This window comes from Benincasa hispida, chromosome 3 (genome assembly GCF_027475165.1).
Source record: "Benincasa hispida cultivar pf3 chromosome 3, pf3_genome.v1.1, whole genome shotgun sequence".
Classification (NCBI taxonomy): Eukaryota; Viridiplantae; Streptophyta; class Magnoliopsida; order Cucurbitales; family Cucurbitaceae; genus Benincasa; species Benincasa hispida.
In genome coordinates, this window is record NC_143480.1 from 11679496 (window position 1) to 11693968 (window position 14473).

Sequence of the window (14473 nt, forward strand, 5' to 3'; positions counted from 1 at the left end):
TTAAAATAATAATGTACAATTTAATTAAAATAATAATGTACAACTTTATACTATAAAAAAATTGAATATACAATAGGAGAGAGCGAGATGTTCAGCAAGATTGTAGGAGAGAGCGAGATTGAGAGATAGAGCGAGATGTTCAGCGAGATACTCTCAATCTCGCTCTCTCCTACAATCTCGGAGAATGGAAGCTCCAATGGAAATAATATACAAACTCATCTCTGAAAATCAATCTTTCGCCATTTTATTCGATATTGAATTTATCTCAGTCGTTGCCTACTGAGAGAATTTATCATTGTTTTCTCAGAATTTTGGTTATTTTGTTTGTATGTAAATCATATTAGATGAAAGTCCATTCTCGAGCGTGGTAACTTGCATAACTAAACCTTTGTTTTTAGTTTAATTATATAAAAGATGGAAGTTTGAACATTTTACCTTACAGATATGTAACATCTTGAGTTAATTCAAAGTGTACTAATTAATGATAACATAGCATCCATTAATGATAGTTCTTATGGTTAAATTAATTAAAACAGTTCTTATGGTTAAATTAATTAAAACCTTTTAACAACGTATGTATGAGAAATGTTGAGGATATGGGATGATTGCATAGGACTAATTAGACTAAGCTTATCCTGATTGTGTAAAGAGCATTAGTCATGGCCGCTCTCTCCTTCAATCTCGCTCTCTCTTACAATCTGCTTGTCGAGTGTTGAAGTTTCGACTTATGTATGTCAAGACTATACAAAATTAGCGAGATTCCCTTCTAGAGCGAGATCTTCATCCTAAAATTAGCGAGATCTCCATGTATGTCGAAACTTCAACCCTCGACAACTTTAAAGTGTTTCTTTGTTTGTCGAAACTTCAACCCTCGACAACCCTAATTTACGTATTGTTTCCAAGTTTTTGTTTATTTGTCGAGTTCTCAACGTTCGACCTTGACCTCTACATTAGTCGAATTCTCAACCCTCGACTTCTAGTCTTGAATTCCCAAAACAACAATATTTCTCTAATAAGTTTTGAAAACAACAATATTAATATTAAACGTTCTAATTTAACTCATGTATACCTTTATGCTAGGTTTGAAAAAAAACATAAATATATCAAAATGCCTTTTAGCTTTTTAGGCCTTTTAGGGACCCAATGAATAAAAGTCGACGTAATAATTAGCGTGAGTATCTTTTAAAAAGGACAATTATCGTTTTTTCTTTTCCGTTGCTATATTGATTGAATATTTCTACTTATAAGTTACAATGCATTCATTTCGCCGACGAATTTTTGGTCTTTTTCTAACTTTTTGAAGCTTTCAGATTGAGCTTCCATTCCTTAGCCCATTGAATATTTTCTGTTCACTTTGATCACGTGCTTCGTGGGAAATATTGAAGAAAAACAATATAATACTTAGCATGAAAAATATATACAACGTTTATATTTCCAGAAACTGCATAAATTCATAATTAAGTATAGGTCATAAACCAACATTTAATAGCTTACAAGACTCGATTTAATTCAAATACAATTGTCGCTTGTGTAATATGTGATTTGAAGTATCTTATTTTTAAAAAAAAAAATTCAGATATATATATATATATATCTACTTCCAAATACAGATACGTTGGCTCGTTTTCAAATTTAAGTCCAACCACTTAAAAAGCTCAACTCACAACCTATTTTATTTGAGTGATTGTTTCGGAATGATTTTAATATCATCAAAATCACTTTTTTCATTTTCAAAATCACTTGAAAATACACTTTTAATTACTCAAAATTAATTTAATTTTCGGTTTTACACTTTTAAATGCAATTTTTATACCATCAAAATTTGTTTTGAAGGATTAAACATGTTTTACGGTGATTTTAAAAAGGGCTTTCTACACATGAAATCCTAATTAAGGACTTATATTTCATTAATGTTCAAGCTTTTCTTTATTTACAAGAATGTCTAATTTCCTTAAAAAACTATGATAAAATTATGGTCAAATTACCACTTAGTCTCCATTAATAAATTAATTATACATATTTTAAAATAGGAAAGAGAGACGGATTTTAAATGAGGTGCACTTTTTAAAGCAAAATATATTAAATCATAATTTTTATCCACATCTTTCTATATTCTTCAATTTCTCTCTCAAAACCCTTCCTCATATATATAGGGATATAGATACTGTGGTATATATATTTGATATACACTAATATATGTTTTTTTTTAAGCTTTTGTAGGAAATTTGATATATACTGTGATATATATTCGTTTATTTGATATAATATAAATGAGAGTTTTTACACTTCATATTATTATGATATATACAAATTTTGGTTTATTGAGATTTCTGACTATTAAATGATATATATGATATATTGTGATATAAACGAAATTTATGATATATATTGTGATTATGTCTAATATTAAGCCAATATGTGATTTAACAATCCTTTTAAAAATGACAAAAGTGATTTTAACAATTTCAAAATCACTCTGAAACATAAAAGTCTACCTAAATTGAGTAATCCAAACAAAATAAATTAAAAATGATAAAAAAAAAAAACATAAAAAGTTAAAAGAAAAAACCCGAAACGTAATTAAATCTTTATTTTTCTCTTCTCTCTCACTATCTAAATCACGATTTACACCCCCTCCATTCTACAATTTTCATCTTCTACTTCTTGTCACTCAACCACATTTTTTTTTTCTTCAAGTTTTCACTTTCTTCTTAAATTTATTTTAATCTAATTTAAAATAACTATTATAACAATTAATTGCACAATATCATATAAATATATACACATATATAATAATGTATCTTCAACGTATTTATATTTTAGTTTTTTGGAAATTAACTTCACTTTTTTTTTTTTTCTCTCCTCTTTAGGTATATGTTAACTGGAAAACTGTCCTAAATTGGCCAAAGAGATATGCTTGTTACGGAGCAGACAAAGTTGTAAATAAAAATAAAATAAAATAGCATTTTTCAATAGCGTGCGGAGGTTGATAAGCCTTATCGTGTAACAAATTGGTTGGTTCAATACAACCCCTTTTCTATCACTATCCCATGAGGGAAAAAAAAGAAGAAGTTATTTTCATAATTCATACCATAAATATATTTTTAGTTAAAATATATTTTTATCTCTAAACTTTCATAAAAGTAATAATTTGATCCTTAAACTTTTGTTGATGACGATTTAGTTTCTATAGTTTTAAATTTGTTACATTTTAGTCTTCAAATTGTAATAGATAACAATTTAATTCTTATACTTTAAAAGTTGTAACAATTTAGTCTCAATATTTTAGTAATTTCATTAAATCTTAATCTTTTTACCGTAAGAAGTAAATTGTTACAAATTATAAGGTATAGAACTAAAATTCTACTTATTAAAGTTAGATTGTTAACTAAAAAAGTATTCAATGTGATTGAGAGTACAAAAACTACAACTAAATTTTTTCAGCTTATCAAACAATTTTATTTATTTATTTTTATTTAATGGAGTTGAGAGGGGAAAATGTTGACTAATTGGAGTAGCCAATGAGAGGAAGCCACGCAAGTAAAGAGGAGAGGAAAAAAAAAGCAATGGAGGGTGGCGCAATAGGATGTATGAAGAAGATGGGCCACGTGGCTTCACCACGTCAGTGACAGCTATATTTTTATAATGTGAAGACTAGAAAGTGATGTAGCTTTCACAAAATAATACCATATGATTTACATAATTATCATATCATTATTATAAAAAATAAAAAAAAAATCCTCTCATTAATCTAGAAATTAGACTGGTAAATTCAATTTAAGAGGAAAAAAAGAAAAAAGGACACGTCATCGTTTTCACCCAAAGTAATAAACAGTGGACGGCACCGAACCCATTTGACTTCCTTTCCCCAATCTTCTATTTATAGAGTTTCATACCAATTAGGTCCCTACATATAATTCATCCATAATTTTTCACTCTCTCATCAAACTCCTTTTTATTAAACATTAAAATTCATATTCAAATTTTATCCAAACTCCACAAGTTTTAACGCACATGATGGGAAGAACCCCATGCTGTGAAAAAGAAGGTCTGAAGAAAGGTCCATGGACTCCTGAAGAAGATCAGAAACTTGTTGATTATATTCACAAACATGGCTATGGAAACTGGAGAACTCTTCCCAAAAATGCAGGTACTATTCTCTTAATCTCTTCATTTTTTTGCTTGCATTTTTCAATTGGGTTTTCTCTAAATCCATAAAGTTTTCAAATTTATTACAAATTAGTTGTAAGAATTTAATCTTTTTTTCATATTGTTTATCATTTGCTGTGGTTTTAGGTCTACAACGATGTGGAAAGAGCTGCCGTCTTCGATGGACAAACTATTTGAGGCCGGATATTAAGAGAGGAAGATTTTCATTTGAGGAAGAAGAAACAATTATTCAACTTCACAGCATTTTGGGCAACAAGTAAGTTCCACAAATTTTATAACTTAAAAGAAAAATGAAATTTCCCTAGGAGTAGTGTTTATTTTAGTTTCTCTAATTTGGGATTTTAAATTTTGTTAGATGGTCTGCCATAGCTGCTCGATTACCAGGAAGAACAGACAACGAAATAAAGAACTACTGGAACACCCACATTCGAAAAAGATTGTTGAGAATGGGAATTGACCCGATAACCCACAACCCAAGGCTTGATCTTCTTGATTTATCTTCCATTTTAGGGTCAACTTTTTACGATAATAATACTCCCAATTCCCAAATGAACAATTTCTCAAGGTTAATTGGAATTCATAACTCAATTAACCCTGAAATTCTTAGATTGGCCAGCAATTTCATGTCCTCTAACAATATCTCTCAACATCAAACTCCAAATTTTCTGCTACAAAACATTGAAAATCAAGAACAATATTCCCACATGATCATCTCTCAGTTACAATTACAACAACAACAACAACAAATTGACCAAACCCCAGCTCTTCCGCCGCTCCATGAAGTCTCCGCCGGTTGCAGCCCATCCACCGCCACCTCTTGCGGCGGAGAAACTCCCTATTATTATTCCTCCGGCCACCAATTATTATTCCCATCATCATCAAATTTCACCTCTGAGTTTTACTCCCAAAATTGCCAACACCCAAATGACGAAATAGCCTCAAATAATAATAATTTGAATGGTTTTAATTACTCACCTTTAGAACAGTGTGTGGATCAGTTTCAAAGTTACGATTTTTATGGTTCACATGAAGATCAAGAACAGTTTCATGAACAAATTATGGAGCCGTCGCCGGAAAATTCGACTCTGAATTCGAGCCCAACGCCATTGAACTCAAATTCAACATATTTCAGTACAGCCAATGGGAATGGGACTGATCAAGATGAGAAAGAAAGCTACTGCAGCCAATTTTTCAAGTTTGAAATCCCCGATTTTTTGGATGTTAATCCCTTCGTGTAATTCCCAATCAATTAGCCCCATTAATATTATCATAGAGGCTTTAATTTTAGAAATGATGCCTTGTAAAATTTTTCCAATGATTTTAATTATGTGCCTAAATGTATAATTTAGACCATGTTCTGTCTTTCTTTTCTTTTTAGTGGGTCTCTCTCAATTTTCTCCCTTGTGATTTTATTTATTTTTATTTTTAGACTATTTATGGATGAATTTATGTCAACATGAGTTGAGCATAGCTCGGAGATTATTGACATATATTAATTATTTTGGGATCGACGGTTTAAATTACCATACTTTCATTTTCTGTTTGATTTTTTTTTTCAAATGAAATTATAAATTTAGTCTCCAGATTTTTTTACTTTATGTTTAATAAATTTTTCAACTTTAAAGATGTCTAATAGATCTATGTACTTTCAATTTTGTATCTAAAAGTTCTCTTAACATTGTTTGAAATCTTTAATAATTTAGTGATTTATGAAATATAAAATTGAATTTTATGTTTAATAGGATCCTCCCTTTCAATTTTATAAAGAGTTATTTTCAAATATAGAAAAATAAACCAAAATATTTACAATAATAACAAAATATCATAGTCTATTGCGGTCCAATAGACTATATCTGTGTGTATCTGTGTCATGATAGACACAAATAGTAGTCTATTGCGGTCTATCACAATCTGGTCTATCACAGTCTATCGCAGCTAGACGGTGATATTTTGTTGTATTTGTAAATATTTTCAACAATTTTATCGTTTATAATTATTTTCCCTTTATATATTATTATAGGTCTATGAATTTTAAAAAAACATCGAATTGGTTAATAACCTATTTGACACCAAACTAAAAATTTAATAACATATTACATACTTTTCAAAGTTGGAATCAAATAGACACAATAAACTAAATTGGTAATTTAGACCATATTTTTGTATATATGAGAAGTTAATTACCATAGTTTACATAATATAAGCGCATATCTACTATTTTAGAAGTGAGTGATAATGTCTTGTTTTTTTTTACTCAACAAAATTATCCATATTGATATTATGGTATCATTTTATGATAACATTGACTTGATGGAGAAAAAAGAAACAGAGGAAAGTCTAACTTTTTGAAAGGTTAGGTACTAAATTGATAAAAAAAAATAAAAAAAATAAAAAAATAAAAAAATTTAAAAAAATTTAAAAAAAAGTTCAAATATTATTATATTTTAGATTATAATTAATTATGAGTATATCCATTTTCATAACCACAACCTTCTGCATTCGGAAGCAAATCTTACCTTCCGCCATCCCGCTCTTGCATGTCAAGCTATGAATGGCAAGCTTTTATCATTCTATATCATTAATCTATTACTTCCTTAATATTTAATTAGCCTCCCCTTTCTTTATTTGGTTTCTTAGATATTAATTAATTCTAATCACATCCATTATAAAATTAAACCAAATCTCCTGATAGATTGTACTTGCGTCATATCATTTTGGCGCCATTGACATGTATTACAAAACAGTGTCAATTAACTAACATAAACAAAAAAATTATTCCTTTAATATATTAACATAATAAATAACTATACTTTATTTACACGTTACACTGTACTTTTCATATTAATTCATACAAATAAAAGAAAACGATGTAAAATCATGATCATGATGACGATCGCTAATAAAAATGTGACCTATAATATAGTCATATATTTTATAGTTCTTTATGTGACACTTAAAAGACAGGATAAATTTAATTGTTCATGATTCTTAAATAATTGAAACGTAACGTTAACTGCTAATTAACAAAGATTAAATTAAAATTAATATGGGATGGGTTAATTAGGGGATTAAATTAACGTAAGAATTAAGAGAATTGGATTAAATTAACGTAAGAATTAAGAGAATTGGAGTGTCGTACTGCCTCCCGACAGTGGGTCTAAGTTCTCGGAGGCCGCCGGAGGGTTTGGTTTGGGACAGCTGTCCAGTCCAGCTGGAAGGAGGAACAGTGTCTTTTCATGAAAAGATAAAAGTTGACAATATTTTATTCATTTACGTGGCAATTAGTTCGACAAAAGGTCATAACACGTGGTAGTGTTTAAGCGGTGGCATTTAGTAGTGAGGACCATATAAATTTTAATGTGAAAATAAAAATTACAAAAAGAAAAGGAAAAAAAGGGTTGCTTTTATTGAAAATAATGGCAAGGCTCCTGTGTTGGGTTTTGTTTCCTTTTAATCCAACCATTGATGGCTACTCTTTCTGATCTTTCAATGCGAAAATTTTTAGTATTGTTCATATTATAAATTTATCGTTATAAATATTTTTTTTTAACAACAGTAGATCTTACATTACTTTTAAATACATGCTAATCTTGTTGGAATTAATGCCCTAAAGTCTCATGTCCTGTAGTTTGTACAAACATTTGTGTTGTTAATATATGATATTTACTTCACATCTTGTATTTTTGCTCAGTTGCTTGTTTTATTTGCTTTACCACAAACCAATAAACATAAAATCTATGGTTATTTGTATGTGACTCAAGCATGTATGTGGTAACATACAAGTGGATCATGTATTGAGTGATAACCAAAATGGTCTGTAGTATATGGATATAGGAGAAAAACCTTATCCTGGTAACACTACGGATGTGGCACGCTTTGTGGAATGGTCACAAGTGTTGTGTTAGATGGTCTAATCCTAATCATTCTTGTTGGGGACATGCGAGCGGGAGCATCCTATACAAAGAGTTTGTATAAGACCTGACCACGAAGTGTTAACGTCTCGTTATATAACACCGTTTATGACAGAAACTTCACTTCACTAGGATGACCATAGGTAACATGACCTCAATCCTGAGTAAGTTGGGAACTCCTGCCATTGAGAGCGATCCTTTGATTTGTATGGGTGTGAATGGCCAGGTCGTTGATTCAAACCTACCATTTTGGGGATTCGTCTGATTTGGGAGCTGGGAACTCAGCTACATAAGATGGAATTCACTCCTTCCCTGAGGCAGGGGTAAGTAGATTGATAACTCCCTTAAGGGTTGATTCCGGGGCTTGAACAATGTGGCGCCACACACCTTCTTTTGGCCCGAGAGATGTTCACACATAGTTGGACTATGTTGTATTGTTCATTAGAGGAATCAGTGGTACTTAAGGAGTGAGATGTAACTACAAGGGCATAACGGTAATTTGGCCCAGCTGTACTTACGAGCATCTGTGAAGGGTCATCATATTCATGATTGGTTATATCCGATAGACACATCTGTGGTAAGAAGAGTTCAATTGTTGGTCATTAGTGGAATGCCTGACAGTTAACAGATGGTGGATCTCGTGGTTAAAGAGTTTAGTCAGCTATTCACGTACCGTTGGAGCTTCGAGCCATAGGTCCTTTAGGTCCCCTGGGTTGCTTGGATAAAGTCGAGAACTAGTATTTGGGTTAATTTGAAATGTTCAAATTGACAAGAGGAAGTTCGATTATATATATGATATGATTGGACTGGTTAATTATATATGATATAATTGATAAATGTATGAGATACATTATTTTGGAGAAAATTAGATATAAATATGATTTATATCAAGTAGAGGAGATATGTGATATCAAACTATAGGTTAAAAATATAATATGATTATATTTATTAATTAATTAGTTGGTTAATTATAAGATAATTATGCCAAATTTTACGTTCGGACGTGGGTTAGTGGACAGCATCGGTTATTGTAACCGATGAGTTAAAATGAAAATTGTTTTCATTTATGCATTGTCTGGTCATTCACCTAGAAGATTTCTTGAAGCGCACGTTGGTGAAAGAAAATGATCGCTCGAGAGCCTATATGATAGTCGCTTCTCCGTCTAAATGATCACACACTCTCGCCTACACGATCGGATAGCTTCTCTAAACGATCGTATAGTGTGCCGATTTAATTAAACGATCGTATAGCTTTTCATAAATGATCGTTCAGCAAATCCTACACGATTGTGTAGCTTCTCTAGACGATAAGCATTTCTGCTATGCGATATTGGCCTTCACCCTCCCACTTGCTTATAGCCTACACGATTCGTGTTTCCTTCTTCCTCTACCAAATTCACCAAAGCCCACCCTTTGAGTTTTCACTCTGAGAATACTCGGGGCTCATTAGTGGTGGTATCATCCCCGTTGCGGTCGTGAGTTCGCGTTAATCATGTTGTTGCAGTCGACGTTTCCGTCGGGCATTGGTAGATCACTTGGAGAGTTTCCGTTGCGTTGGAGTTATGAAGTTTGAAGATAGTCTTCAACTGGTATGGAACTCTTTCCCTTATGATTTTGTTGTTCATAGCATGCCGTTAATTAGAGTTTATTTGCATAACTGTATGTGTTGAATGTATAATGTTATATTTCGGTCACGGTGAGATCAGAGCGATCCGAACACGCTCGTGGAACTCATCGATATGAGATCCTTCAATTGGTATTAGAGACAGGTTTTAATACTTCGATTTCATCCCTTGCAACAAAATGACTTTTACATTCATGGTGGGTGCATTTCTACGCTGTTTAATTGTTAAATTTGCTGTGGATGTGTCGGATTAATGGATTTTTTCAGGATGATTAGCCTCGGTTTGATTTAGATCCTTTTACATTTTCGGTTATTTGTAAAAGTCCCTACATTTTTGGGCATTAATAATCGTTATCGAGTCTATATTCAAATTTTGTTTGAAGTTTTGAGTCGTTCGTCGAAGTTCTGGACAAGCATTGTGGCACTTCGAGGAAGGAGTCAATCTAGGGTTGATCATATCAAACAGAAGATGTTCTACGCGATCGCTGTTGATCGCATTATAAAGATGAAGGAGTACGCGATCGTTGATGAACACATCGGTTAAACGATGGGGAATGCGATCAAGAGTTGGTCACATCGGGTTGACAATCGAGTACGCGATCACTGAGTATCGTGTCGTGTAGCCGATGAGATGCTCGCAGATCACTTAATGCGCGTGCTAGATGATCGTTTAGGTCAGCAAGCTTCATCGCTTAGTAATTGACTAAACGATCACTTAGTAACGCAAGGTAAATCGTTTACCTGTCGTCGCGCTACATGATTGCATGGACGATTAGGCTTCACAGCCTCATCGTCGTGTACACGATCGTTTACTAATGCTCCTATCGTTTAGTGCGCTGAACGATCGTATACCTACTGAAGTTTGCTACACGATGAAGACCTCCTGGCGGTTCAAGACCCGGTTCGCCTATGAACCGGTTTGCTCGATGAAAAATTGTAATAGATAGGGTTTTTTCATTCCGATTTTTGTAAAGGCCCATTCCGGTCCATTAATCCTTTTTTTATTACATGCGATGTATGTTTATTATATGTCATATAGTATGCACATATAACAAATCCCACCTTAGATTATGCAATGATCATGCATCATCTCTTTATTGTAATTGTTATAATTTAGAGAAGCATGATTTAATTATGTAAGAGCATGCTCATGCATCATATAATATAAGAGTTATATTTATGCATGCATAAAAAGCATTGACATGCATCATCTTTATATTATAAATGTTATAGTATAAGGGTGAATGATAGCATGTTTGCTTGGTTGTTACGTGTTATATAAATGTTATATATAGTAATGATCGGACATTGCATGAAGCATGACACATAGTTTACTTTATAAAAGTTATAAACACCTCGTTGTGTGCAATGGTTTTAGTCGTTTCCTTTTAAAAGTTAAAGAGAAAATAGAACTAAAAGGAATAAGAAATACATGCATGCTCACTTAAGTTTAATTCATGGTTTTAAAGTGTTTAAAACTTGGATCACCTAGACCTAAGATCACGGTTCTAATACGATTAGAAACCCTAAGGTTTTAATCTCTTAATCAGTTTAATAGGATTAAATTGACTAATAAAAGGTTAAAGTGTAGCAAATCTATCTATAAGGGACTTTTTTATTAAGGTGGTTCTGTCTACGCTGGGGTATTTAAGTTGATGGAAACGTAACACCCCTACCTGGGAACTTACCTAGAAAGGTGAATTAGATAGATTTGATGCATGCATACAAGTTAAGGACAGCCCATTAAAATGTTTAAATGTGACTATTTGAACTTGTTCATATTTTATAGACAAACGTTGTTTATGAGCAGAGTTTAAAAAGACGATTAAGACTAAAATAAGTAGCCGGATTGTCTAGGTTAATGAACCCCCTGGTAGAACATTCAGTGGGAGGTACTTGGGGGCATAAAATGCTTCACTTAAACCTTTCACGTTTCTCCTAAATAGTCCACACTGTGAGATCTATCCTCGACCTCGCGACACCTTTGGCATGTCCCCCAAACGAATGGTGTTTGGGTAGGTCAATATCAAGGTGGATGGAGAGAATGTTCATAGTAAGTGGGAGCGGAAAGTGCGACAGCATATCCCTCGGTCTCTTTCGTTAGGTTGAATAAAGTTACTGCGCATCGCCTCGAGGCACCCTGGGAGTGTCCCCCTAAAGGATGGCAGTTTTGCGCATTTCTTTATTTGATCTTCTGTAAGAGGATAAGGTAACTTAGTCTCTTGTCCTAATCTGCTTCTTTCCTACGATGGGCTCATTAGGGCGAGACTCTGGCACCAAAAGTGAGGGGTTACACTTACGCGGAATAGTTAAAGGTTAACGATTCTGGACCGGAACATGGTGGATGTTAGGTTCAGTTCTAAGAGTTGGTTCTGCCTAATGGTTGAGAATGTCTCATCCCAACGAAGGGGCAACTGATCACCCCACTGGTGGCATTTGTCCTGCCTCACTGGGGCATCATTGCAAAATAGAATTCTATAACTTAGGGTACTTGAAACTGTTTTGAAAAACTAATTGGTTTAAAAGTGGTTTAGCAAAAATCTAATAAAGTTTTGTTCATTTTTTCAGCAACATTTTCAAAATGGCAACAACCACATTAGCATTGTTAAGCGCCGAAAAATTTACTGGCAATAATTTTGCAACATGGAAACATATGATCACGACGATCCTTATCATTGAGGATCTCATGTTCACTCTCACGGAGGCTTGTCCTTCTATTCCAGCTTCTAATGCCACTCGAAATGTTAGGGAGGCATACGAACGATGGACAAGGGTGAATGAGAAGGCCCGAGCCTATATCTTGGCAAGTCATTCTGAAGTCTTGGCTAAGAAACATGAGCCTATGGTCTCAGCGCGTGAGATCATGGAGTCCCTACAGGGGATGTTTGGACAACCGTCTGAACAACTTATGCATGAGGCTCTTAAATACAAATTCAACTCTAAAATGCAAGAAGGCGCCTCTGTTCGTGAACATGTGCTAAACAGATGGTCCACTTTATTGTGGCGGAGTTGAATGGGTCTACCATCGATGAAGGCATCTAGGTTACCATAATCCTACACTCTTTGCCGGAGAGCTTCCTGCACTTTGTTAGTAATGTGATTCTTAACAAAGTGAAGTATAACCTTACAACTCTCCTCAATGAGTTACAGACATATCAATCTTTATTGAAAAGTAAGGAGAGGCAGAAGGGTGAGACAAATATTGCTTCATCCTCCAGGACGTTCCATAGAGGTTCGACCTCAGGAACGAAGTCTGCACCTTCTACTTCTAACTCTGTAAAGGGAAATAAAAAGAATGGTGGTAAGGGTAAAGGGAAGGCACCTGCTAACCCACCACCTGTCGCCCCAAGGAGGCATCCACAAGTTGCTAAAGGAAAGTGTTTCCACTGCAACCAAGATGGACACTGGAAGAGGAACTGTCCTCGGTATCTAAAAGAGAAGAAAGCAGCCAAGGCCGATAAAGGTAAATGTGATTTACATGTGCTTGAAACTTGTTTAGTGGAAAATGATGATTCTGCCTAGATAATTGATTCAGACGCCACTAACTATGTTTGTTCTTCTTTTTAGGGGATTAGATCTGGGCGACAGCTGAAGGCTAGTGAGATGACGATGCGAGTAGGCACCAGACACGTCGTCTCAGCTGTGGCAGTGGGAGGACTCCAATTAGCTTTACAAAATAGGTTTCTTATTTTAAATGATGTATATATTGTTCTGGAACTAAAGAGGAACCTTATTTCTGTAAAATGTTTATTGCAATGTAAATATACTATCTCTTTTAATGTGAATAAAGAATTTATTCATAAAGATGGTGTTTTTATTTGCACAGCAAATCTGGAATTGAATTTATATATGCTAAGACCGTTATTCATTAATTCCCTCCATAATACTGAATTTTTCAGAACTATTGTAACTCAATCAAAACGTCGATGAATTTCTCCAAAAGAAAATGCCTTACTTTGGCATCTACGTTTAGGGCACATCAATCTCAATAGGATTGAGAGATTGGTGAAGAATGGACTTCTAAGTGAGTTAGAAGAAAATTCTTTACTTGTGTGCGAATCTTGCCTTGAGGGTAAGATGACTAAACGACCTTTGACTTGAGGGTAAGATAACTAAACGACCTTTGACTGGAAAAGGTTATAGAGCCAATGAGCCTCTTGAGTTAGTACATTCTGACCTTTGTGGTCCTATGAATGTGCGAGCCTGAGGTGGCTATGAGTATTTTATCAGTTTTATTGATGATTACTCCAGGTACGGGTACGTTTATCTTATGCAACGAAAGTCTGAATCCTTTGAAAAGTTCAAAGAGTTCAAGGCTGAAGTTGAAAACACATTAGATAGACGGATTAAAACACTTCGATCGGATCGAGGTGGAGAGTTTTTGGACTCGACATTCCAGGACTATTTGATAGAACATGGAATCGTTTCCCAACTCTCAGCGTGCGGTACACCTCAGCAGAATTGTGTAGCGGAGAGGAGAAATAGATCCTTGTTAGACATGGTTCACTTGATGATGAGTTACGCTTCCTTACCAGACTCATTTTGAGGTTTCGCAGTGGAGACTGCGGTGTACATACTCAACTGTGTTCCCTCTAAGAGTGTTACAAAAACACCTCTAGAGTTGTGGAATGGGCATAAAGCTAGTTTACGTCACTTCCGCATTTCGGGTTGCCCTGCACACGTGCTTGAGGCTAATCCCAAGAAGTTAGAACCACGGTCGAGGTTATGCCTTTTTGTAGGCTACCCAAAGGTACACGAGGGGGTTATT

General features: G+C 34.0%; 1 protein-coding gene across 1 annotated transcript; it reads left to right on the forward strand.

Moving 5' to 3' along the window:
* Positions 1-3909: 3909 nt before the first annotated feature.
* LOC120073990 (transcription factor MYB102-like) lies at positions 3910-5615 on the forward strand. Its single transcript, XM_039026943.2, has 3 exons — positions 3910-4150; positions 4297-4426; positions 4526-5615. The coding sequence occupies exons 1-3, from the start codon at positions 4015-4017 to the stop codon at positions 5406-5408; spliced, it is 1149 nt and encodes a 382-aa protein (XP_038882871.1). The 5' UTR covers positions 3910-4014; the 3' UTR covers positions 5409-5615.
* The last annotated feature ends 8858 nt before the right edge of the window (positions 5616-14473 follow it).